The 27,898-nt window shown below is 34.4% G+C and overlaps 1 protein-coding gene across 3 annotated transcripts; it reads right to left on the reverse strand.

Moving 5' to 3' along the window:
- Positions 1–3,332: 3,332 nt before the first annotated feature.
- LOC149551573 (paired amphipathic helix protein Sin3-like 4) lies at positions 3,333–27,894 on the reverse strand. Of its 3 annotated transcripts, XM_089787079.1 has the most exons (25): positions 27,730–27,894; positions 26,998–27,098; positions 25,653–25,802; positions 25,381–25,567; positions 25,184–25,282; positions 24,835–25,023; positions 24,370–24,724; positions 22,741–22,877; positions 22,457–22,532; positions 22,277–22,306; positions 21,785–22,089; positions 21,529–21,683; positions 21,256–21,383; positions 20,897–21,151; positions 14,074–14,769; positions 13,833–13,924; positions 13,132–13,306; positions 12,617–13,023; positions 12,398–12,498; positions 8,463–8,601; positions 8,229–8,381; positions 7,939–8,102; positions 7,700–7,811; positions 7,362–7,541; positions 3,333–3,858 (listed from the first exon to the last, which is right to left on the reverse strand). In XM_089787079.1, the coding sequence occupies exons 2-24, from the start codon at positions 27,069–27,071 to the stop codon at positions 7,383–7,385; spliced, it is 4,338 nt and encodes a 1,445-aa protein (XP_089643205.1). In that variant the 5' UTR covers positions 27,072–27,098; positions 27,730–27,894; the 3' UTR covers positions 3,333–3,858; positions 7,362–7,382. The 3 variants fall into 3 exon arrangements, with proteins under 3 accessions (XP_089643205.1, XP_089643203.1, XP_089643204.1); XM_089787077.1 differs by having other exon boundaries at positions 12,617–13,306; XM_089787078.1 differs by having other exon boundaries at positions 12,617–13,306; positions 26,998–27,101.
- Positions 27,895–27,898: the final 4 nt, after the last annotated feature.

Raw genomic sequence — 27,898 nt, forward strand, 5'->3', positions numbered from 1 at the left:
TACCCATCCATGTTGACACAAACTATTTTTATCTTAAGTCTTCATGTGTTATTCTTTAGATTTGAGCCATGGTTGGAAATGATGAGATATCTCCTTAGAGGATGTATGTCACTCTTTTAGGTCCTAACACTAATCCACCATATCCTTTGTCCATATGTAGATGTTGTGGACATCATGTGTCACTTGTCACGAAGTGACATTTCATGGCAACATCTTGTATGATGACATGCCACAATGTCTTTTTTCTCCTTAGAATTTCTCATGCTCCCCTCTAAGCATCATGGTCCATTCTTAGGGGAAGGGATAAGGGACAGGGGATTATTATATGAGCGTTTAATTAACTTTTGATCTAATCCAGTCCCTACATCACAATTTTGCATCATGATGCCTAAATTTGTAGGGGCCAATCCACTATATTATCTCTATCTCACCCTATCGTACACCTATCTAGCTTTTTCTACGCATACCAATGTGATCTAGTTTCCCCTATCACATGCCTATTTAGCTTCTGCTACGCATATTGGCGCATAACTAAGTTACCCTATCACTTGACCATCTAGCTTTTGCTATGCATGTCAGCATACCGTCTAAAGTCATCCTATTACATGCTTATCTATCTTTTGCTGCATATGTTGGTGCACTATCAAAAATTGCCTGGTCATGTGGCCATGTACAATTATACAATTGGCAACCCATAATGGTGCACCATCGATGATCTCTTTTTAAAGGTTGTCATCATCTAGCACGCTCACCTGTAGCTTGTGTGTTAAATGTGGATCAACAATAACTCGAGGCTTCATAATTGGGGCAGCCATATGGGAACAAAGCTCTTGCAAGTAAGTCACGTAAGTTTCATGACTTTAGCTTGCTTTCATCATGATATGCTCGCTGAAGTGGGGGTAAAAGTTATTGTTGTGAATTTGCACCCTACCTTATCTTAAGAAAAGAAGTTACGCATCATCCACCCGCATACACTCATCCATAGTTACATTGGAGGGAAGATAATCAAGCTCAAGTTGTCGTAAGCATTGAGCGTGCGTAATGATCCTTTGCTATACTTGAAGTTGTTTATACAAGTGTGATTGATCAATGCAAGACTTAAAAGATGGATTTTAAAACACAAACTGACAGAGAGAACACAACCAATTTTGTAACCAACAATAGAGTATAGAAGTTGTAACTAACCTACAAATTCAATTTGATGATGTTTTCGAGGGACTATGGCGACTTGGTATACTTGTTTCCAGAACAAGGTCGATTGGGTTGACTTGTTTACTGCACTTTCTAACAACTTTAGTTGCAAATTGTAGCAGAGGTTTGTACTCGGATTTGACCTTGAAACTAGCACGACATTCCTGAACACAAAAACGAGAAAATGTTCTGTATAGAGGTGTTTGTCTCAATCAAACACCAGTTAAGGAATCAATTTTATAATTGAAATGAAATATGCATAAATGAAAAGCATGCTAATGTAAAACAAAGGCTAAATCTACCAATGCAATTGCTTATACCTTCAGAAATGGACTTCATATGTTACTATGTATATGAAGATGATTTAAGTACTATTGAATGTGAGCTTAAATTGTTGAGAAGAATCTTTCACAAATGCCTAGATTTGCAAATACTAGTGATATCTCCAAAACGTTGTTATGATTTGCCTTATGCCTTGAAAAAGAATAAATTCACGTTTATTCTGATTTATGTCTTTTGCCTTAAAAAAGAATAAATTCACATTATTTTTCATATAGTTAGAAAAGTATCTTCTTGCATAATTGAGGTATCCTCTTCTTAATCTTCAACAAGAAAGAAGTTTACAATGGAGAAGATTGTCTTAAATAGATTCCTTGGATGCTTGAAATCTACCGTAAAATACTCGAGTTGCAAAATTGTAAGAGAGAAATTTTGTGTTTATGCTTATCTTGTCATTTGTCTCTTGCTTACCTAAATTAGGAGAGGCGTTGCTTATATACACCTTGCAAGCATTTCGGAGCTCAAAGCTCAAAGAATGTCAATGTTAATATAGATTTCCTACATAATCATTGAGACCTACTCCCCCAAAAATGGTGTGGGTGAGAGGTCGTAACTACAAAGATGTTGGAATGAAAAGCGAAATTTAAGTTGGATCAAGCATCACAAATACAAAAAGTCCAATAACACTAAAACAAGACCTAACAATGCATCTAATTGTAGGTGAGTACAATTTAGGATGTTAGAGGCATAAATCTAGTGCCTTAAAGAGTCCAGAAGTTACCTTGAAAGGTTAATACTAAACATGCACCCATGGAAGTTTCAATAATTGAACCCTGCAAGTACTCCTACATAATCATGCCGGTGATTTTGAAATTAAAGGAGTCGCGTAGTTTTCACATTTCATTTCTTCATTAATAAAGACACCTTGTCAATGTGTCAACTGCAACTCATCTGCAAATAAGACAAAAGTGTATTTAAGTTGCATAACTTCTACCTTGTTCCTTCAGAAACATATGTACAAAAAGGCAATCTTGTTTCTGTGTTATGGCTTTGAAATCAGATATACATGATGCAAAAACGGCTCAAGGCCATTTAAAGTTTGTAATGTCCATAAAGATGATTGGGTGCAGAACATTTCTACACTATTACAGGCATACAAAACAATCTATCAATATTCCCTACAAGGAGTGCGTCAAGTTACTTGTGTGTTAACTTGAAGTCAACATTTGAGGATTAGCTGTGTATGTTGACTTCAAGGTGAGATACATCGGAAATTGTTCAAGCCTGCTCATTGTTGTAAATTGTCATATAAAGATGAAAATATGAGATCCCCATGCAGCACGGGTCATTTGGTATATAGAATGAACATGGACCGAACATGGACATTAAGACATACTACACCATACTATAATTAAGCTGGAGGTTTCCAAACCACCACCCAACGTATCACAATGATTTTCAATCACTCTTGATCCAACATTTCATGTAATGTTTGTATAGCTCGTGACAATACAAGATACTCAGTAGCCATGCAACCACAACTAACAATCGAGTCCCACAAACAAAAACAGTCCCTCGGCATTTTTTAATGCATGTACAATCTCCATATCAAAATAACAATCCAAGAACCCACCCAAAGAGTGATTAACTATGGCCTATACTTATTTCTTAACAAAGAGCAATTAAAGAGTAAGTTGATTTTCTGGGTCACATAAAATCAATGTCCTTCATAAATACCTTCTAGAAGGACAAATACTTTAACCATCACTATAATTTTACAAAGAACAAGTGTGCTTTTCCATTCCATGAATTACAAAAGATATTTGATCCAAAAAGATTTAGTGCAGAAGCATACAGAAAAATGGTGGAATATATCTGCAAATATATACATGTATGATCCCTGAAAAGGTACAACAACAAAATCCAGCAGACAGCTTTCAACTTGTATGAAATTTTTAAAAGTATCCTGAACGATGCTCCACATACAATGTAGGAAATTGAAGTAACTAGATGTAAAAAATGTGAGGCCTTAACACTTCTGATCCACTATCAGAAATAGTTGAGAGACATCACTACGTTACAAGGGAATACTCTTGCAGTTGTATTATTAAGGAAATCATAAGAATATGAAGTTCTTAGAGAAAATGGCTGTCCTCCAATATTCTTAGCCATTTACAATAGTCTGGATACAAAGCTGATAATCTAGCAACCTCAACGGGGATTGCTGAAATTAAGGTGCAATATAAGCACTTAAAGAGCATCTGATATCCCTGCTGCTCCAAATTCGCAAAATCCTATGCAGCATGTACAAAAGGATAGACCATGTTATTTGTCGATAGATTACACACAATAGGAAGTTTCTTGATCGGTCCCCTTGACAGGTGGAATCTGCAAAACAGATGCCAGAAGAATAGTTTTGATCATTACACACAATTCTGAAGTCTGAATAAATTTACATTACAACAGACTGATCTGCTAGCTAAATGACCAGTTAAGTTCTTTAAATGCTATCATTGCCTTCAAAACGAAGAGCTTTATCATTAGTAGCATGCATGTGCTTTTCAAGATGATAAAAACTATATTAAAAAGGTGAAAGAATAAGTCAGGAATGGGGTCAATTAACAAAGAAGACTGCATAAGTGAAATAAGAAAACACCTAAGACTGTTGATATCAGCATTACTCTGAAGTTCATAAACTACTAGGGTAGCTCTTATTCAATATGAGAATCAATTAACAGAGAAGATTGCACAAGCGAAATAAGCAAACAACTAAGTTTGCTGATATTGGCATTAATCTAAAGATTAGCATTCCTAAACTACTAGTGTAGATATCTTAAAAACATCTATCTAATGTTTTATTTTATAGTTTGTTTATTCACTATTCTTGAAATAAGTGTGTTTTTATTAAGAATTATAGTTTATTACATTTATATTTTTTTGATGAGCTATTTTACTTTTCTACATAAATCTTAAATTTACTTCTGAAAAGACCACCATTCATTATTTTGGCAATTCCTTTGTTTAGTTTTTACTTTAAAACGTGCAGCAAATATAATCTAGCTTTTTAGAAGTTTAATTTTATAATTTGTGTTTTTTTATATAAGTTAGTTAAGGTTTAGTTTTCTTGGGCAGTTTTAGTGAGTATGTCTCCAAAAATTGCAGCAAGAAAGATACTAAGAAAGGATTTGATCAAATTTCCCACATTAAAAAATTAAAGGCAAAATATTTACATATCCAGATTCTATTTTGATGGCTAACCTGCAAACGTGAGCATCTTAGACAAAGGTAATTAGAGCCAAGAAAGGGAACACCTAGCTATAGCAAATGCAAGCAGGTTATTGCCTGCATATATATCCTCCATATATGGCCTTTAATGATCAAGAGAACGATTGAAGTTTCTGCATTAAATAATGTTTGCTTATACCATCCTAGGAAAATATAGCCAAGACTTGCTATACTCCTGCTTGTTTGGAGATAAAATTATTGGTGTCCCAAGCAGAGAATTTGGGAGACTATCCATCGTACAAATAAAAAGAGTTTCCATGTGCTTAGGTTTAGTGATGAGTAACATAACAAATTAGCAGCAAAAGTGGAAATAAGATTAATTTCACTCTAGAAATTGCAAATGGAAAATTTAGATGAGGGAACCTGAATATTGTACATTAATTGGCTGCTCTATGGTAAATATTAAACGCCATACCCAATTGCGAGTTACACTTGACTCCAATATATTTCCAAAATGTTGCACCACTCTCTACATGCCTTATTGCTAAGTAGTTCCCGGCAATGGCAGGCATTTGCAATCCAATTAAACGTACTATAGTTTCAGTCTTCTTAAAGTTGTATTCAATTTGGAAAAAAAAAATTGAATATTACATATAATGCTTGAATATGAGTTACGATTATTAATATATGGATATAACTTTCTTTTTTATTTAAGAACTATTTTATTTTATTTACATTACTATTTTTTTCCTAAGATACTATTTCATTATTTTAATTTTAAATTTTAATTTTACTTTTAAAAAGCTTCTATTCATTATTTCCGTCTCTCTTGTTTTGTATTTACAAGAAAAGTGTACTATTTTATTACTTATTAAATTTTCAATAGTTTCATTTGGAAGTATTAATATAGATTTTAGAATTTTGATGTCTTAAAATTAGATAATAAATGTTGGCTCTGTAAAGTTGTGTACAAAGAATGACATGACGCTCTGCCTTCCTGCCACTGTAAAAGGCCTCTCAGCATTATTTCACAATGGCTCAAAGTAACAAAGATTCTGGTCACGTCCCAAAGATAGATGAACTATGAGAGTCATGCTAAAACTTCACATATTCCAGAAGCATGCAGAAGAAGAGGTTAATGAACAATGGTAGAAACATGATCCCAGTGTGTTAAAATAATAAAAATGTAAACCCTAAAGTTGTATGGCAAGAGAAACTTGTAAAGGTGAAGAATCAATTATATCACCACTCTTCGATCCAAGGCAACAATGTGATGTTAGCTAAGAATCACACTCAGCTTGGGACTCTGCACAGGAGTAACAGCCATTAGTCAACAAATGCAACCACCTTGATGACCACAGCAATACAGGAAAACATATTCCACCACAGGCCACAATGAAACAGGGATAGGAGCATCAATAATTTGAACGAAACACAATTTGGCCAATGAAAAGTCTGCTTGTCACCAATATCAAGTGGAGAATTTGCACCATCTTACTAGGGCTAATTTAAAGAATCATCTCAATTTCTTCACATTCCTAATGTTACGCAAAACTGAATAATAATTCCATATGTAAAAATGTATTTGGAATATTAATCTGACTGCTTCTGAGATGGGGACATCTTTGGGATGGAGGACACCACCAAACCATTTCTCTGCTGCACCTCCACCTCACCATGTTTCTCAGCCAGCCCAGAGACATTTTCCACACAAGAAGGGGAGTTTCTTTCAAGAGGGACGTCGTTTGAGGGCGCTTGGACATCTGGGGACTCCCAGATGTTCCTGACAGGACAAGGAACTCAGACATTTACTGCAAAAAGTCATGTTTTACAAGAAAACAAAAAAATGAAGTGCAACCCTAACTAGCCTAAAGCTAATAAAAATATAAAAGAGACATTTAGTCTCATTATCAACCATTATTTCTGTGCCTGAAGTGGCAGAAGCCTTCCTAGTTAGTATTGGTATGGATGAGCTTGAAAATGTGGGGTCCAGCAGTCTGAGTGATGAGGGCATTGGGGGTGACTAGAGTCATTAGACTCTACTTCTAGAGTTTATACATCTAGTACTTATCATATAGTATTTTGTTATTAAAGTTAGTTTGAAGTTTGAACATTGTTGAATCTTGAAAACTTGATCAGTTGATTGTAATTTTCGCGAATATTGCATCACAACTAATTTGATTATGCAATGTCTATATTTTATTATTTGATATTTCATATTTCATATTTTGACATCTGTCCATTGAATATTACAAGTCAACCGCTATTTTTATCATCTTATACATCTTTATCTTTTTAAAACTAATTTTTCGAGTACTAATACTATATGTATTATGTCAGCATCCCTTCTCTGCCGCCCCCCCACCATCCACCCACCATCCTCCCGGCATTCCCAAACTTAGGCCCCAAGACCCTGTTCCCAAAAATGTGCTCCTCCCTCCCCCCAAGGAAACATCCCCAAACCCAGAGGAACACTGCCAGATGCATCTTGCCTTGGTAATGCAGATCAAGAGATATGTCTTTGCCTTTGGTTTTAATTTTTTTTTATAGGATAGATAATCCAAATTATTTTTCCTTTCAGCAAAAAAGATTCTTTAAGCTACAACATAGATGCCAAAAAAGAAATAGCATCCTTTAGGAGAAATTTCCAAAGAAAGAATGTGCACCTTTGCCAGTGACAACCAGATTCAAGAGCTCTCAACCCATCTATGAAAACGATCAGTCCTCTTTTCAATATAATTATGAGAATGCAACTTAGTGTAACCATGGTTGACCTCTAACATAGCTTTGTGCTTCTTTTGATTCCTCCGAAATAAAAAGTCTTCTGTGTCTAGAACATAAGAAACCTGATGCACACATCACAAGATCAGAATATTGGAATGAGTCCCTACATATTTTATTCATGACACCCAAATTAGGTAACTGATTTTCTCTCCTCCCAAGCATGTTATCATGTTCAATTAAAAATATGCAAGCAGCATTCATCATTAAGATTCCTCACAACCTTAGATGTGCTGCATGTTATCTTGTACTCCAAGCCATTCACCACCCGAACACCTTTCATAGCCTTGCAGGTTGAAGCATACTCATCATCACATGCATACCTGCGTTTGTTTCTGAGCCAACAACATACTAGTGTTAGATTATAGTTAAACAGACCAGACAAATGTCAATTTCTACTCAAAGGTGAATTTAAAGGCAAAAGGAGGCACATTAAGCTTCAACTTTCCAAAGTTGCAGTACCTCGCAAGGAAGACACGGTGTGTTCCCTTGGCATCAGAAGTTGCTGAAAGAAATTCATTATTCAAATAATTGGCAAATGCAGGATCCACTGCAACTGCTCCAACTTCAAGTTTTTCAGGCCCACGTTCCATAAGTTGAATGGATAAGCTAGTAGGATTTGATGACTGCAAGTACATAAACAACAGTAACAAGAAAACGAAAAAGAATTGACCTTTGTTTCCATCTAAAAATTAAAACCTTATAAATAAACTGAAATACTTTACAGAACAAAACAGAACATACAAACTTACACATTCAAAACGATAAATATTCTCATCATGCAAATAAATACGGGCATTTGCATGATTCACAAGATCTATGAATCTCTCTGGTGCCCTTGACCCTTCATACATATACAACTGAAGCAATTTGTTTTCCATCTCATCTGATGCAATGGCTTGAAGCTGCATAAGAGTTGCATGATTGAGGAGAATTTTTAAATCTAGGGAAGGAGAAAGTAACTATGAAGGAGAAATAAAGCAGACCTGTTTCACAAGTTTGAATATCAATTTGTCCAATGTGAACAACACATATGACTGAGTACCAATTATTGCTCGGCAATCATCCTCAAACTTAGCATTATCAGCTGAACCATCAAGTAAGTTGTACAGTGTACTCATAAATCTGCAATTATTTTAAAACAGTTAGAACAATTTGTTACTTACATTCCAAACAAAATCAAAACTCAACTAGAAGCCAGTTCACTGGGTTTGAATTCAACAGCCAAATGATTCCCTCTACAATTTGAAAAAATAGATTAACTAGAAACACCATTATATCCATATCTTCAATATATTTACATTATTTACAAAAATCAGATGTGGGAAACTTGATATAACTTTAAAAGACCTTTAAAAAATACTGTTTAAACGCCTCAATTCAATCTTCAGAAATAAAATAAATTATAAAACCATGCAGCAGATCTAAGTCACAAGGTTCGAATTCAAATTCGAGTTTGGCAACCATAAAATTCGAATGAAGTTTCAGGAAGAGTAAAAATTTGGAAAAAAATCTAATTAAATTCACCTTATATAATCTTAATTATTTTTAAACATATAATATATGCACTATATCCCATAAATTATCAGAATAGTTTGTCTAATTTTTAAAATGTAAATAACAATATTACTAAAAAATTAATATCATATTACTTAAAGAATAATATATCAATATTTTAGCCAATAGTGGCATGTTGTGATGGTTAAGTTGTTGAGTTGTTATCTTTGCCTTCAAGGTTCAAATCTAATGGGGATGAGGTCCCCCGTTTGTGGCCTCACTGGTTCATAGCTCCAGGTCAAAGCATTTACCCCTCTTTATAAATATATATATCAATATTTTAAAATATTTCAAGTATACTTAATAAATTTAATAAAATGAAATCTTCATTTAGAATTAGTAATTAATAAAATAAATATACCAACATAATAACACAATATAAAAAACAAATAAACAAAATTAAAACTTATTAAATTTAATAAAACCAAACATTCGTTTATAATTAATAAATTAAATATAGTGACTACACCAACATAATAAGGTTTGACATTATGGAAAACGAATAAAAAAAGTTAAAAATTAAAACACTGGAAATTTGCCGTGAACGCACAGCCTTGGCGGGAGCTCTAGATTGAACACAGCAGAAGGTCTGTCAATGGCACAATCTACAGCTCCCACCAAGGCTTCTAGAAGGCTTCTTTAAGGGATTTTGAGAGCATGAATTCCGGTCTCTTTGAACAATTCACAGAATTTGGTTCAGTGCAATTTCAAGAAGATAACAGGGGTGCCCTTGACAATGCATTTGGTGAACATAACCTTATCATTAACCCAGTGGCAGATTTGCACTATGGTGCATAGGTACTGTGGTGTGATTGGGAATGTATTAGTCAAAGCACTATTCTATATAACATTGGGAGTCAAAATTCAAACCTATCATTTTAATCATATGTGAATTATACCTTGTGAACAAATTATCTTCCATGCTTGGGATCATGTAAACAACATATGCACAATGGTTAAAACAATATAAGTGGAAATTTTACATTGTTGCGGAAAAATAACCAATGCTTCATTTCCACTTGAACCATCCTCAGTCGGGAGATTATTCGAATAGGGCAAACAATCTAAGAAGACATTTTTTTGATTTGATGGACCTTCATTGAAGAAACTTGTATCAAGGATATCACATTTATCTATTCACTATAATCTCTCTCTCTTATTTGCATTTCTATGTATACTATAAAAAGCTATATGCCTTGATCTTTTCATTTGTGTCTATGGATGTTCTTGCAGGAAAAGGTACTTGAACATGCTACCAAATATTGTGCGTTCTCAATCTTATGACAACAGCTTAAAATAAGTTATAGTAAGGCTGAATAAAATGAGGCTCTTGAAACAAATATCTTTGATGATTGAGATTACGAGTATTCTTCCACATTAAGGAGTATGACATTTCTTCGAAGGCAACGTAGGAGCTAAGAAGATTGATACTCAAGGAGTCTAGGTGTGTGTGACTGCATGATTTGTTATGGGCCTACTCTTGAGTGCATCATGAGGAAGTATTAACTTATCACTAGAAAATCGGAAGATCGATATCAGATTCAGAGTAAGTCTAACAAGAACCCTTGGGAGAAGAGAGCCTCTAAGGGAGTAACTACTGGACCTAGCTTCCCAGGATTATTGTTCAAAGGGAGAATTTTGAGGTGCAATCCTTTGTGAATCATATCTTCTCTATGAGAAGCTCAAAGTGAAATTTCTTGTAATGCATTCTTTTATGTGAGAGAGAATTGAGGTGAAAGCCCTTGTACTACCCTCTAACTTGGTTCATGGTGGTTACTATTTCGCATATGATATGTAATGAAAGGTGATGATCTTTCATTGACATATATAAATAGAAGGCAACCATTGCAAGGTGACAATCTTATAAATGGTAGACCTATTATCATGACAGACTTCATTAAGTCGTCCCAAAGTGTTGGAAGTCATGATAATGAACATATCATGGTTTGACTTCATTAAGTTGTTATCTTGTAGTGTCGGATATCATGATATTTGTCATGATAAAGTTCATGACACAGCGATTTCTAATTATTTGATCGACTTCATTAAGTTGTTGTGCCGGAGTGCCGAAAATTAGATTACTCATATCCTACTAGGATATAACATATTCTTTTGGTAGGCATCAAGGATTTGGTGCCAATGCATCATATGATTGACATTTCAAATTGAATCATAGTAAGGATTATATTGAAAGATAACATCTAAGTTGATGGATATATGTTGATAAGCCATTCCAAAATATCGTGTTGAGATGATATCTCTCTATATGTTTAGGAGCATAATGTGCTCTATAAATCCTCCCTAGCTAAGAAGGAGTGTTACAGTTGTAGCTTCAGTTGAATTAATTCGATCTGAGATACATTGTTGTAATTGGTAAATCATCATTTCCTTTATATACTTATTCATATTACAAATATAAATATTATTATATATATTATTTACTATAATATATATATATTATATACTATAATATATATATTATAGTATATATTATACATACATACATACATACATACATACATATATATATATATTATACAATATACAAATTGTTATTTTTAATATATTAATTAAATGATGATTAAACCTTAGAGACATGTATCTTCCTCTCATATTTATATAAGATTCAAATCTGTATTTGGAACACATCAATTACAATGGCCTAGTACATTTTCAGAAATTGATCCATGTTACTTAACAAATACCACTTCTACAAAAAGTGTGATGACTGATGGTACATTTCCCATTAAGGTGTTAGGTGTAACCAATATATCAAGCAAAACCAAAATTGAACCAAACTTTTATTGATGTTTTTTTTATGCCAAACCTATGGTTCTGTACAACCCTTAAATAACAGCAATATTACAATTTTCATTTTGTTGTATTTTTAAGGCCTGTTGTTATTCTTGACACCTTTGCTCTTTCATCTGATATTCACAGATCATTGACAGCAATCAGTTTCAGACGAAATGACATGGGTGCCAACTTAACTATTGCTTATTGCTATTGGTAAGCAATGCAGCTCAGCCAAAATGCATCTCTCACGTAAATATAAACAGAAGCCTTGCCTGATGAAATTTTATCATGAAGACAAACACCAGCGTGGAGGAGGAGCATGGTCCATAATTTGATTATCAAACCAGGTAATAACAGTTGTTTTTATTTAATACCTAGTGTTAACATGATAATTTCAGTACAAATATTTTAAAACATAACAAAGAGTTTACAGGATTTCATAACCTTTAAACAATCAACTTTTTTTATTCATTGTGGTAATCTGTGAGCCTGTTATTATTATAAAAAGGACGACAGAAAAATTTAGAAAATGCCTCGTGTATGCAAGGCCTTGTCCGCAACAACTCACTTGTTATATAGATCTGGAGGATTTGTATCCTTAACACTTTTCCATTTATGTTCAGCAGATAGAGAATTTTTCTTTGCTGAAAGAATTCGCTCGTACAATGTCTGCAAGATGACAAAACTAGGGTGAACCCCAGCACATTTATGAAAGCAGTAATCAAGTGCTGCAAATCATTAAATTGATGTAACGTGCATCCATGTAGGAAACTAACATATGCTGTACCTGATGTAGCCTGAAAAGCACATAATATGAATCATTGCCATAGAAAATCTTAGAATCTTTTTGTGCTCTGTTGTTTAAACTAGATGGTACATGTTTTGCAAGAGGTTTGGCCATTAGCAAAGAGCGGTCTAAATTTGTCATGGATGTTCCTTCACCTTCAACATCATGGGCATCAGCAATTACCTCAGCCTCCCCTTCACTTTCAGCCTTACAATCATTTTCTTCGCGTTCTTCATCCTCCTCCTCTTCCTCCTCGTGATCTTCATGTGAACACTCGTCTCCTTCACCAGAGTCACTTCCTGAGACATCTTCACCAGCCTCAGATGCATTTTCACTATCCTCGGTTGACCTTTGAGCGCTTTCTTCTCCCTCGTCATCTGCATCAGCATCATGTTCTCCTCCTGCTTCTGCAACACATTCAACCTCTTCATCTTCAATCCGTCTATTTCTATACTGCCTATTGGCTGCATTCTCCTCCCCTTTAGGCATAGAATCTATACCAGAAACAACATTACCAGCATTTCCATACAATCGATCCTCAGTCTCTGGAGTTGGTGACAATTCACCTTCTTCCCTTTCAGCTTTCAAATTGCTGTGTACAACCTCACGGTATCTCAAGATTAGGGCATCTGACTTTGAATCCGCAGCCCTACTTTCCGGTCTTGAACCTGTAGGCCTTCTTTCTGTTTCCTGTACCAATATCATGTAACAATAACAAGGCTTATGTCCAACAGCAAATGCATAAACATGGGCAAAAGGATAGAAATTAGAAATGGGGCAACAGTAATTAAAAGGAAACACCAAATTTAACATTAACAGGCATAAAAAATATGAATATGTTGAACTTTCTCATTCCTTCACATTTCTGATTTCAGCTGTGGTTTAAGATAAAATACAGAGAAACGAAATTTATTAAAACAGAAAAAATAAGTTGACCTTGTGCAAAATCAGAAAATATATTTAAGCATAACAACAATTCATAAAAAATTCCTTCGTATTCTAATAATTTTAAGCACCCAAGAAAATAGATCATTAAACACAATACTTTGCTATCTATATATAAAACTGATATACAGATTATTATTGTCAAGCCTATCACAACATATAGGGTTCACTTTTTTCAGTCAGCATTTCACATTACTATTACGAGAGCTCATACTCAATTTCACATTAGTGTGCTTTAAAGACATTCCAAATAACAAAGCCAGAATCATACCTCTGCTAAAGGACCTCCCCTATCTTTTAGAATAGGCTCATGTCCATTCTCACCTGCCATTTGACCAGGCCTGGAGGGCACTGGAACAATGCCTGCAATTACATCACAAATGTTTGAGTGATGGGCAAAAAAAACACTAAAAAGACACAAGAAACTTGTCCAAAATTTCTCATACTTTATTAACATTAATTTACTCATTTGGAGTAACAAAATCCTCTATATCCTGTCTAGGTACACTAACCTGACAGGTGATCCAAACATGACCTTCCCATACTTGACTCTGTCACAGTACCATGTACAGCATTTGGATCATCAATCTTTTCAATGTGACCAACTTGCATGACTGTACTGGGCATTTCATCAGCTATAGATGCAGTGGAATGCAATTTTCCTTGGTGCAAATTTCCAGCTGGTCCCTCACCTTTACGCCCATTTTGCTCAGCTTCGTGAATAGCATCACCACCTCCTACACTCTCACCATTTGACATTCTGACACGAGTACAGACTGTTGTTTCTATTGCTACATTTTCCTCAGACTTGCCAGTTGTTTGATGTTTCAAATTCGTATTAGCAATATCAGCAATAGTACTACCATCACTTTCCCCTATGCTTGCTATACTACCCTTTGCAACAGAATTTTTCACTTTGACTGCTTCCTCTGTGTCTTCTGCCCCATGAGGCCGTAGAGGAACACCAAGCATAGGTTCTACAAAGGTGGTCCAAATCCGCATTACCTTATCCAATTGCTCCATGGTTGTGCATACCTCATCACAGGAGTACTTGATTATTTGATACAAATCTTCATGAATGTCAGGATCAGAATATTCAAACTGCAGATTTGGAATTATAGGTCTTCTATTCCCAGCAGCAATAGCAAGAAGTACATCATCTTCCTTCCTCTTTTTCTCGTTTATTTCTTTTATCTCTGCCAACAGTGCTGTGAACCAAACAATGAGATATTCATGAGTCATCTAGATTATGATATTTCATGAAAATCCATTATATTTTTGTTTTGTTATGGACACCGCAGAAAAGAGCAATTTACATATCAGACACAGAGATAAGACTTTATTGACAGAAGCTACAAAGTCAATAATTGAGACTTGTCAAGACCAAATTCAGAAAGTGAATGCAATTCATAGTAACACGACACCAAAAATTATTCTGCATTAATATAACAATGCATATCCCATGATCTTTAAAACTTGTAACGAAAAGATCCCTTTCACTTGTTAAAAAGACAAACCTTAACACTGTGTGCATTCAATTGGATAACTAAAAAAATTAACATATCCAGTTCAATTCTCCGACATTTCCTTACTACCACAAGCTAAGGGAGTTTAGCATTCTAGCAGAAACAGTGAAAGGGATTAAAGATCTCCTCATCTTCACAACTCCAAGTCTTAATGATGTCAAATTGAGTGTACTCAAGTGGTGAAACATCAGAGCTTTCCTAATCGAGACCTATGTTCAAATTCCTATGAGACATTTTAAATGCTTATTATGTACAAATCTTGAATATTGAAAGTGGTAAACCACCACATCTAATTCTGAACCGCCACCAGAAAATGCAAGTTGTAACTCCAAGGTGAATTAAACAGAAGAGATACTGCCTCATTCATAGCATCTGAACCAAAGGGCACCCCACAAGAAAATTTTTACCAATCTAATAATATAATGCATGTCAATGAGCTGTGAGCAAGAACATTTTCAAACTGAACAATATCGATGGTTGAGAATAATATAAGAACTGCAAGCATAGCCCGTCAATCACAGAAAACAAAATAATCCACAGTGCTTGGAGCACAAGTCTGATTTCCAAGAGTTTACTTTTTAGCTAAGTTAGTGGTTCAAGATCAGTTCTAAGTTCAAAGATTGAAAACCAGTTCACAAGTTTGTCAAATATTTGGAAAGGGGTTTGGGTTTGTTTTGTTAGTACAAAAACATGTAAAAATATATATATATATATGAAGCATAAGTTAAAATTAGTATGTAGCATAGCAAAAATAATATAAGCACTGCAAGCATAGCCCGTCAATCAAAGATAACAAAATAATCCACAGTGCAACATTTTTAGAGCGCAAGTCTGATTTCCATGAGTTTTTACTTTTTAGCTAAGTTCAAAGTTTGAGAACCGGTTAACAAGTTCGTCAAAATTTTGGAAGGGGGTTTGGGTTCATTAGTACAAAAACATGTAAAAAAACTATATATATATATAATCCACAATGCAACATTTTTAGAGCGCAAGTCTGATTTCCAAGAGTTTTTACTTTTTAGCTAAGTTCAAAGTTTGAGAACCGGTTAACAAGTTCGTCAAAATTTTGGAAGGGGGTTTGGGTTCGTTAGTACAAAAACATGTTAAAAAAAATTATATATATATGAAGCATAAGTTAAAATTAGAATGTAGCATAGTAGCATAAACACATTCAAACAACAAAAACACCATAAACTTGTAATCATAGTAAGCATACCATCATATAGTTCAACATAAAAGATAAAACATTAAAAATTAATCATAGCATCAAGTTCAAGTATCATTGTTTCACGTTCATTGTTCAACTAATGGATTAAAAATCTATTAATGTTCTAAGTTTTTCAATCTTCATCTTCTTCTTCTTCATCTTCTCTGGCATTAGTTGAGTCAGCAATAGAGCTAAGGCCAATGGGATCAGCAGCAGCAACAATAGTATTGTCATCAAATTCTTCAAAAAATGACCATGACAATGAGAGCCCACCAAAAGCATTTCATAACAACCTTATATGGTTGTGGATGCCAAAAACATATTAAATTTTGCAAAAAAAGCACTTAATTGTCGTCCGCAGGGCCCAGAAAGCACGTGATTCAAACATGGTTTGATTTTTTTGGCCTGGTTCACCCAGAGTCAAACTTGGTTTGAACCAGATCGAACCAGCAGGCAAAAATTGGAACCCTGCCCGAACCGGACTGCAAACCAGACCCAAACGTTGAACCAGTTCAAACTTCTGCAGGTCCAGGGGATCCAAGGACAAACCATAGTAACTTAGCTTTATAGTGAAGGAAAGAAATCAGAATATCCGTTCATTTTCCCAATCTCTGGCAAATATGATAACTATAGCATTGGGAAATCCCAGATCCCAACTGTGTTTCAGAGAACACGCAAGTCAATTGCAAGACAACAGAAGAGTTCATCAAATGTTTGTGAATGGAACCAAGAACAGTTGATATATTTCTCAACCCTTGCCAAATTTGACCAACGTGGCCTTGAAAGAAATGTAAGAATATTGTTTTGACTCTTGAGAACTAAAATGCAAGACTGACATTATTAATACCTTAAATACACCTCTATCCAAAAGACATTTGGAGGTTTCAATTTTGAGGTGCCTATCTAACCTATGTGCAAATCCAATATAGACACTATAATGTCTGCAATTCTTAAGGTGACAATAAATTAAATTGATTTTCATTAAGTTGTAAAACCATAAATGAAATATTCAAAAAATTAATTTTATTAACTAATAATAAATAATAAATATTATAAAATGTCACTTTATTAAATGAAGTTCTCCAAATAAAATGATAATAAAGTCCGCCAAGTAGGCCTGATATTCTAGACGCTTCTTGTTGTTCTTTATAAGGAGGTTGGATGAAAGAAATAAAGCATGCTTTTGGATTTGATAAACATTTCATGAATTTTAGAGACCAAAACCCTCAAGGGCTCTACCAAAGGGTTGGATAAAAACCTAGCTCTTCCTAAGGTGTGGATTCGTGACAAGTCCACATATTAGCAAATTTGTGAAGTCTTCAGCCAAAGACCAATTTGCAGTAACAAAGGGTACTTACTGGGAAGCGGTAATTTGTACCTATTTTGAAAAATAAGAGTATTTCATTATGAATATTATAATGACCACTAGTTGAAGATTGTGGGACCTGAAATTCTTCTGTTTGGATTTTGGTTCAAGTTCAATACTTTGGTACCTGCTTTTCATCGGGGTCAATAAAGATTTGTGTTGGTAATATCCTAATGTTCAATATATTCAATCTTTGGAATAACATTGCTACAGCTCTCAAATATCAAGAGGTTTCTTATGCAGTGAATATATTAATCTTGCTGGAAAAAATATTTGGATGTCAATAATGCTGAATCTATTGTGATTGAGTGTAAGTAGGTGGAATTGAGAATTAATATTCGCAGCAGAATATTGGTTTTCCTGAGCCAGTTGTGTATCACAGCACTTCACATAGAGGCGCCGGTTTCTTGCCATTTCAGGGATCGCATTTAACACAGCCATGAGGATTATTACTTGTTACAATTTGGCACTCCAAGTGATTGTATTCAGTTGTCCTAGCATGGAGAAATTACAAAGATCCAGCAATTCATGCATACTCAGCATGAGGAGGAATTTGGCATAATAATTTATTCTCAAACTGATATGCAAGGTAAGCCTGAATCTCCATTGTAAATTGTTAATGCACATTAGCGCCTACAAATGCTACTTATCATTGAAACTTCAATCAGCATTTCCCTTCCTGTCTGAAGCAGAATGTGAATACATCTGAGAATGTTATGTCTTATTTCTGAGTTCACTAATTAATTCTGAATTAAATCTGTTATTTGAAACATTGTATTACTCTGCTGCTTAGATGTCTTAACTATTCCTATTTGCAAGCACAATTTATGTTTTTAGTTATGTTTTTAGGTCTCTCTATTTAGAAATATCACAGACGATCAAGACTAAAATCTCCCAGCACCTTGCAAGCACACCTATGTAAGATATCTATGCTAATTATCATAAATCCAAGATTCATCATATATTTTCCATGGTCTAATTTTAAGAAATAAGGATCATAAGTCCATAGTCAAAGAACCATGATTGAAAGCTTCTATAAAAACATAGGATGAAATGTCCAAGAATTTACTCTTTTACATCTTTATATATTATATTGCAATACATCTTTTCATAACTAGCATTTTAAGTCCCATATGTATAATATAATATATACAAACCCCATCCCCTGCCACCATCCCCCCATCCTGGAAACTTGTCCCCCACAGCAATGTAACTATGATAAATGGTTACCTTTCATATATGCTAAATGACTCTGCTCATCTATATGCTATAAAATATATTAATGTCAACTTACTGTTATACCATGCTAAGGTCGAACTCTATTCTTAATATTCTAAATTATATACTGTTTTTAATATTACATTCTGTGTTAATTTTTAATAGTTAATACATTATTTCTAACATTTAATATTTGTAATTTATACATTCACACATTATATATTGAAGTTTTATCATAATATAAATTCAATATCATGATTCAATGAATTTACAATTAGATATTTCAAATTGTTTCATCTTTGAAATATTGTAACACCTTTTGAACAATGTAAGTTATTATCATATAATAATTAGTAATTAATTAATTATTATTAGAATATATTTATTTATTTATTGTACAGAGTGACCCAAAATATACACAACTAGAACCTAATGAAAATTTTGTCCTACCTATATATCTGAAAATTGTAATTGACATTTCCACAACTGTCACCATCTAGTTATTATTTGTGCTGTTCAGGTTTTGTGTAGTGTAATCATCGATATGAACAACAAGAATCTATTTTCTACAAATCATGGATTGAACTTTTTTTTTTTGCTCTCATTATCTCAATACTGTAGAAACACCCATAATTTTTAATAAAAGTAATTTGACCGTTTTTCTTCAATTTATTACATTTTTTTGGGTAAATCTGATTTTTCCCTTATAGTTTGCCAACATTTTTCAAAACACCTTATATTCTTGTTGCTTGCTCCACAGTATTTCAGCTAAATAATACCAAGAAGAGATATTTAAAGGTGCCAAATGCACCTCTCAACTCTCTTGCTTCCCTCTTCATCTATTGAGATGGAACTTCAGGCTAAGTTATGTCCTGGGATAATTTGAGCACATGTTGATTTTCTGCCTCGATGGGTTTAAGGAATTTGTGTTCCAGTTGGAAAAAATAAATCTCCCCATAAAAATGCGAATAACTTCCTCTATGACTTATTGTCTGCATTCTTGGGTTATGGAGGCTCTTACTCTCCTGTATTCCACTCACACTCTTCTGCCTAGCCATTTCCATTTTGTCTCCTCTCTGCTGTGTTATCACTTTCCATTCTTCTCTCCAATTTGAACATTACCTACTATCAAAGTCACAAGGTTCGAATTCGAATCTATGTTCATCAAGCATAAAATTTGAATGAAATTTGGCAAGGGTAAAAGTTCAAAAAATAATAAACATTAAATTTATCTTATGCAAATTTATTTATTTTTAATAATAAGTAACATATCCACAAAATTGTCAATAATTTGTCATTGCTAAATAATTAAACTAAATAACTCAATGTTATTTTAAAATAAAATAATATTATATTAAATATCATAAACTTTGGATGAAGTTTGGAAAGGGGTGAAATTCAAATTCGGCATATACTGTGACTTAGCCTACCATATTGAAACTATACTCCACTTCCCTCATGAATTTGATTTCAAAATATCTTCCCTCCCATCCATGGCATACCAGATAGGATATATGGTGATTTTGGACACAAAATGAGCTTCTCCATTAGTGTGAGTTTACAAATAACACTTGTTTTCATGCTATTTATGACCAAGCATAGATGTGTTCTAACAAACAACTCTTCTGCACATTATGGAGCACACAAAAAATGTATAAATATGATCATTCTGGACCACTGAATATATATTTGTTGGTCTACTTATTTCTCTACTGTCATCTGCTTTTCTTTGGCAAAGTATATTTTAACATAACAATTTTTTTTGTTAATATACATGCAATTTTTTAAATAATTTGTCCGAAAGCGATATTTGAAATTATCTTCATATCAGCAGAGCAAAGGGTTTCTTCTGAACACACTCACATTATTACATATCCTTTCCTGCCACTTTAAGTTTACACCTCTCAGCATAAAGATCTTATCTTCAAATAAAAACAAAATTAAAAAGATATGAAGATAACAAAAAATACATTGTTAGATAGGAAGGTATTAGAATATAGAAATAGCATATTTCTAACCTTTCGTGCTCAAGCTCTTCTTATCTTGCTGTTTGAAATAGAAACTGCGATGATCAAGTGATTTATGATAATTCTTTGAATAGACTTCGGCCCAAACTTTATTCATATCCATACGGCACTTCGACCATTCTTCTTGCTTTTGCCTGAGGCGAGTCAATATAACAGGACAAGCAACAGCCGCATTCTTCCGCAGTAAATCAATTACATCAAGGCCGTGGTCTCCGTAGATACGCTCAATACACCTTAAATTTAGAGCTGTATAAAAAAGGGAAAAAAATAATATTTTACATGTTAATATGATTTGTTTTCTTATAATTCATAGGTTCGTAGAACAACGAACATGAAGAATTAGCAAGAACCTGTCAAATGTTCTTCAATTCGAATTTGACCATCTTGCCTGGAACCAGTATCTTTCAGCTTTTCCATTAATTCTTCTACACGTTTAGTTGTGACAGCAGTAGATTCCAGTAACATGTCTAGCTCAAATCTGAAAATATAAAGTGAACAGATAAAAGTAAATTTCCATCACTTACTGACATTAACAATTACAACATCAATAGCATTACTTGACTTAATATTATCCGAAGACTCTGACTTGAAAAAGAATACTGCAATGATGATAGAATTCAAACCTGTCATCTTCACATCTAAAGAGACTTTCCTCATACTGGTTCTTCCGCATATGCTTGAAAGAATAATCCTCACTGCCAGATGTAACTGATACCCAAAGATCATTTAATACAGATACTGCAATTTCAGTGCGATGACTTGCAGCAGGCTTTGGATACTGCAAGGTATCGAAGTCAGTGTTGATTGAAATTTATCTGAAACTCTATGTTGTGAAGCATATTGCAATTAAAATGCAGGAAACACAAATCCATTTCTTACATTCTTTGGAAGTAACCGGTAGCTTGGAGTGCAACGTTCACAATTTGAAAGGTCCAACTCTGAAATGGGCTTATTCATGTACTTCTCTTTATTTGAAAGTAAGGAAACCTTATGGCTTGACGAATCTTTTGCCCCATAATTTGCAGGTTTTTCGGGTCTTTCTCTCTCTTTCTCCCTGTCTCTATCATGATCTCGATCTTTTTCCCGTTCATCCTTCACTCTCTCTCTGTCACGTTCTCTGTCTTTTTCCCTGTCCTTCTCCATCTTTGCAGGCTTTGGAAGTGATCCCTCTCCCCAGTACAATTCTACAGGAATTGAACACTTCTATTAGTAGGTTCAGATTTAGCATTGCACATCACTTTCAAGATTCAACTAGAAATATCCAAAGCACTACAAGTTTCACAACTAAAAAGGCTCCATTTCAAATACTGGTTTTTTCATGCCAATCTAAAGATAATGCAGACTGAAGACAAGTTGGACCCAAAAACATACTCTTGTTGAACACGCCTGCGAGAAAACCATCTGCAGGATATTTGTACAAACATGTTGAGAACACATCATGCAGGTATTTAATCAGCAAAACAAAAAATTAACAAATTGAACTTTATCAAATATAGCAAATTGTGCAAATTAAAGCACATTCTATATATCTAAGATTGTTTACATAGTTACCAATATTTTCACACTGGGAAAGAAATTCATTGAATCCTTCCATAAGATCGGGGTATTTTCCAAGTATGTCAGAAACCTGAAATAGCATACACTGTCAATATCACAGCATATCCACAACCTCAAATAATGTTTACAACTTGCAGTCAAATAACTAGCTACAACCCTAACTATTAATCTAATGGTATGGAAATCTATACTTTCTCTTCAAAGAGAGCAGATAGAAAATATTTCCATACATTTTATGGATAACAAACAAAAAAAACTCCAACAAAAAGGTAACATACCAGACTTTGCAGCTCTGTTCGATTAATTATTTCCTTGCTGTATATGTGCAAACATTTCAGGAACTCTTGATAGGTATCAGGATTTCGCAATCTGGCCTTCACTTTATCACAGAAGTGTAATTCCTGATGATAAACATCTGCATAAACATTTCTTATTAGTTCCTTTGACTACCCATTAGAGCACAGATTTTCACAACTGTAAATGCCCACTGATTAAAATTCAAGAAATTGAATAAATTCCCTAGGATGCCAGATAGACCCCCCCTGCCTGTGGATGCAGATGTCGATATATTAGAGGTGCAGATGTGGGGGAGATGTGCTTGGATGCACGCATCCACAGGGTGTTGATGTGCACCCCATGCCCATCTGGGCATGCAACGCCCAAAAAGTGACTTTTAGTCACTTAATCCCCTCAAAACCCTAGACGCCCCATTATAAGGCCGTTTTGTTAAATATTTCATGAGGTTTGATATTTTGCACTCTTTTCTCAATCTCCATTTTTGCATTTCAAAGGGCAGGTAATAAATGATCAGTGATGAAGTAACATACTATCAAATGATTTAATTCTCTATGTTTCTTTAATTTTAAACAAACACACACATGCACATATATACCCAAACATATCCAAAACCCCCAAAGAGAATTTCCAATATCCACGTACCGGGTTCTCATACCCCGCGTCCACATTTGGGTTCAAATAGAAACATAATAAATTCCTATACTAGTTTTTTGTAAAGTTGTAATGCCACAATATCAGCCAAGCTAATACCAAAGCAATACCCAAATAGTTCCTCCAGGAGTCAATAATAAGAAATTGAAACTGCATTCAAGGAAACAGCTAGAACCTCGTGAACACAGCATCCCTAAAATGGGTATCAAGCCAGTGTAGGTAATAATAAAATCACGTCACAACAAATGGAGTTTCTCTTCGAACAAGCTTAAACATTCAATATAATCCTCAAACAACCTGAACACAGCATTTTCACATGCAAAATGTCAAAACAAATGATAAGTTGTAAAGAAAACATTTGACCTCCATTCACCAGATATATCTACATACAAATTTTACTTTTTAAATATGCAGACTGTACATTCAGGCATAATTGCTACAACACAAACTGTCCCTAAATCCTAGCAATAGTTGACACTCGGCTGTAATACCCTAAAACTGGTCCCATGCAAAATGTCAAAACAAACGATAAATAGTTAAAAAAACATTTGACCTCCATTCGCCAGATATATCTACATACGACTTTTACTTTTTAAATATGCAGACTGTACATTCAGGCATAATTGCTACAACACAAACTGTCCCTAAATCCTAGCAATAGTTGACACTCGATTGTAATACCCTAAAACTGGTCCCCTAAACCAATTTGTCCTTAAGTAAACATTAAACAAAACAAAAAATCCCAAACATTGCAACTTGATATTCAATCTAATATTGATGTATGTATAGTTGCAATGTAAAAATAAAATTAAAAAATCATATTAAAGTAAGACTATAAATTTAGCTTACAAAGAATTTCCCAAGGTAAACTAAACTGAAAAAGAAGCCACGGGGTCAAAGCATTTACACAAAAATACTCAATAGCTAACCCTGGAATATACTTAATATGAATTACTTACTTTTCAAAACATTTTTGTCCTCAAATGAAGAAGTTGTGATAGACTGCCCTGCAAAAGCTTCTGCACCTTCCCCTCCCTGTGTTTGCCTTCGTATCAACTCACCAGCTGTCCTGGCAGATTTACGTTTGTGCGGAAGTCTCTGCATGGAATCTAATTCCCTGTCTCTTTCTTGTTCCGAGTCCTTTTCATCTCTTTCCCGATCCTTGCGCTCCCTATCTTCCTTCCTTTCTTTTTCTTTCTCAACTCTCTTCCTGTGCTCTTTTTCAAGCTTGACAGGTGGCTTTTCACCATCATGATCAGAAGGCCTTTCAACACTACGATCACGATCAATCTGTGAAGTAACAGTTTTCTCCCGCTGGCACAAACCACAGAGAAAATATCAGATGAGGGCAAATATTATGCATCTAGCCATTCAGACAATGATAAATGATAAGCAAGATAGCATGTCATCACAAAAATCCGAACCATCTTTTCCCCATGAATATGTCTCTGTAAAGTCAAGCTAGGGCTTCTCTCATCCCTTCGAGAAGGAGGAAAAGTTGCTGGTCTTGCAGAAGATGGAACATGTGGCACATGTGCTGAGCCAGAAGAATCAGGTAGAAAATAAGTAAATTCCTCCAGCAAATCTTGATGATCCTTGAACAATGAAGCCACCTGTCAAGCAAAAAGATTATATTCGAAAATGTAAAGTTGGATAATTAGAAGTTAAACAAATATGAACTTTTTAAGACTCCCATAAGATAAGGAAGTAATTATAATACACAAATACAATGGCACAATGCCAAAGAAAAAATTGAAACCTTCTGTACACTACCTCTTGATACACTTCGCTGATTGTCTTGTTTCCCTTCCGATACATATTCAAAATTTCCAGAAAAGCTTTGTATACTTGTTCATCATATTGAAACCGAGTCTAGCAAAACGCATCAATTAAAATTTAGAACTCTTTGTGAGGCAAAGGTTTGTAACTTCTATTCCATAATCAAGAACTTGTACGGCCATGAGATTTACCTTGATCTTGTTGACATAATTAATAGCTTGATCAAATTCAACAGGTTGCTTTTTGGGTGGGGGTTCATCCTCAGGTGGAAGAGTAATTTCAAAACCTTTAGGAAGAAAGGTGTTGAAACCCAAAATAAGATTGCGATGCCCTTTAAATAATTCTTTCACACGGGCAATAACACCAGCTGTATCAATTCTGCAAGACAAACAAAACTCTACTCAGAATGAAGTTGAAGGCAAAACTACTCCATAAAAACATTTTTATATTGTCAATTACAAACCTTTGCGCCTTGAAATCTTTCATTACTTCAAGAAATTCATCGTATTTCTCTTTTCTATCTTTAAACATTTCTTTCACTGCTTTCAAATAAGCCAGTGCATCATCTGTTGTTAACTTCTGTGTTCCTCCTAAATTTTGTGGCGGTCCAGAGCTGTTTCAACTCACCCAAGGCATTAAAATTTTGAAAATTCTTCACAAATGAAATATAAGATAATCTAATGTTTATTTGGAAAAGAACAAATTTGAAGTCAATCATACATCTTGACAGTAATGTGATAATGATCTTGTAACCACTCAAACAAAAATAGTTCAAAATCAAAAGTTCACAATCACATACAAATATAAAAACTTAACAAAATGTAAATTTGTAAAGCAGACTATATATTCATGATGCTTTGACCTACAATTAAGTGCAATGACTTGCAACCAAAATATCCCAGATTCAGAATTCACTAGGTTGTTCCCCACAAAGAAGAAATCAAACTTGCAAGAATGCAGTTTGTTCCCACTCCATAAGGCTTATAGAATAGTCTTTTCCAATAAAAATAATTACAGGTCATGCTGAAAGACGATATTACCATGCTGTACACAATAAATTGCATCAAACAAGCTAAAAACGCATAAGGTAAACTTGCTGTTGCATGCAATCCTAATTTCCCCACAGAGATGAGATACCAAAATTGCAGAGTGTGATTTGTTCCCTCTTCATGACGCTCATAGAATAGTCTTTTCAAATGAAAATATTTGCACAAAGAGTCCTGTTCATAAGAAGATATTGCCACGCTGTACACAAAGTAAATGGTGCCAAACAGGCACCAAAGCCCTAAGCTAAACATGATATTACATGCAATCCTACCAGATAAAGAAAACCCGTGATATGTCATGAAGCATCAAATAATGAGATGAAAAACCTGACATTACAAATTGTTTGATAAAGCAATTAACATAGCACTGACTAAACTTGAAGATAGCAATGTTTAGATTGCAGTCCGGTTGCTTGAACCACTACTAATGAACGATGACCGATGCAGAATGACCAAATAATAGCAGATTCTAAGAAAATTGGCATTAGATTACATACACGTGGATTAGAAAAACATCAAGCACGTAAAGAAGGAAAGATACTAAAACTGCAGGCTGCTTTTATCAACCAAATAAGATCATATAATCCATGATGCATGAACTCATTTTTTGTCATTCGAAACACAAAACAGAGATAAAGTCTCCCCGCCAAACATGAGGCACATATGGTACCCAGGGATTAAATTCCTTTCACGGTTCTCTCAAAAAGCTACAATGAAAAAATAATTACCTTTAAATTAAAAGGGATAAGGACAAAAACTTACGATTCGCCTCTAGATGTAGAAGGGCGCTTCACTTGAGCACCCCCCATGTAGCTCTCCTCCCTTCCTCTTTTCATTTATATCACCACCAGTTTCACCTCAAGCTGCTTTTGCCAAAAAAAGAAAAATCATACTCTTTAAAATTAGTTTAGGTTCCTTGTTTCTACAACCCCTTCATGCTCCTTTCACTACAATCACAAAAGGCATGAATCCTTCACAGACAAAACCCCAAATTCTCAACATTCAAGATGAATACAAATTCAAAACCCAAAAAACCAAACCCAATAAAAACACAAAAACTTAGATACAAAAATTAAGATCAGGCTCCTCTAAAACACAGAGAAGAAAAAGAAAATAGAATCACATAAAATTGAAGTTTCTGAAACAAAACTATTCGACAACATATTTAGTCCAGAGGTCACGAGATCGAGACTCACGTAGCTTATTTCATTTTCAGTACCTCGTCCCGCAAGTTTTTCTTTCTCAAACAGATCCTTGCAAGCTTAATGCTAGATTAAAACTAAATGCTTTCATTGAAACCCCAACTATTACTAAAGCCTGATAAAAAAAAGGAGCGCCAATTTAAAACATGCACATGCAAGGGCCTTTCAGGTCTTAACAGACTAACCTCTACACCAAACATTTTCGAGAAACAAACAGAGGGCATTACAATACAGTACAAAACGAAAATAAAAAAATAAAAGCAAATTGTGAACCAAGATGAGCACCAGAGACCTTGTTTTGAAGCACGGAAATCCCTTGTTCAGAAAAATTCTGACCTCCGCCGATCCGGTGCAACGAAAATCAATCACAATTCCATAAAATCCATGAAAACTAAAGCAAAAATATATCCTCGTCCTCCCCCTGCTCTTCCTCCTCCAAAATAACACTCCCAAACATAACA

Source organism: Cupressus sempervirens, chromosome 6 (genome assembly GCF_028749045.1).
Source record: "Cupressus sempervirens isolate cs-2001-9-10 chromosome 6, ASM2874904v1, whole genome shotgun sequence".
Classification (NCBI taxonomy): domain Eukaryota; kingdom Viridiplantae; phylum Streptophyta; class Pinopsida; order Cupressales; family Cupressaceae; genus Cupressus; species Cupressus sempervirens.

Bases quoted from the DNA above. Each gene is read 5' to 3' on its own strand.
- LOC149551573 (XM_089787077.1), bottom strand. From the start codon at position 27,071: ATGAAAAGAGGAAGGGAGGAGAGCTACATGGGGGGTGCTCAAGTGAAG. The intron at 13,925-14,073 runs GTTAGTGTACCT...ATGTAATTGCAG, and splicing joins ATGTTTGGATCACCTGTCAG to GCATTGTTCCAGTGCCCTCC. The intron at 12,499-12,616 runs GTACAGCATATG...GTCATCTTGCAG, and splicing joins TGCTTTTCAGGCTACATCAG to ACATTGTACGAGCGAATTCT.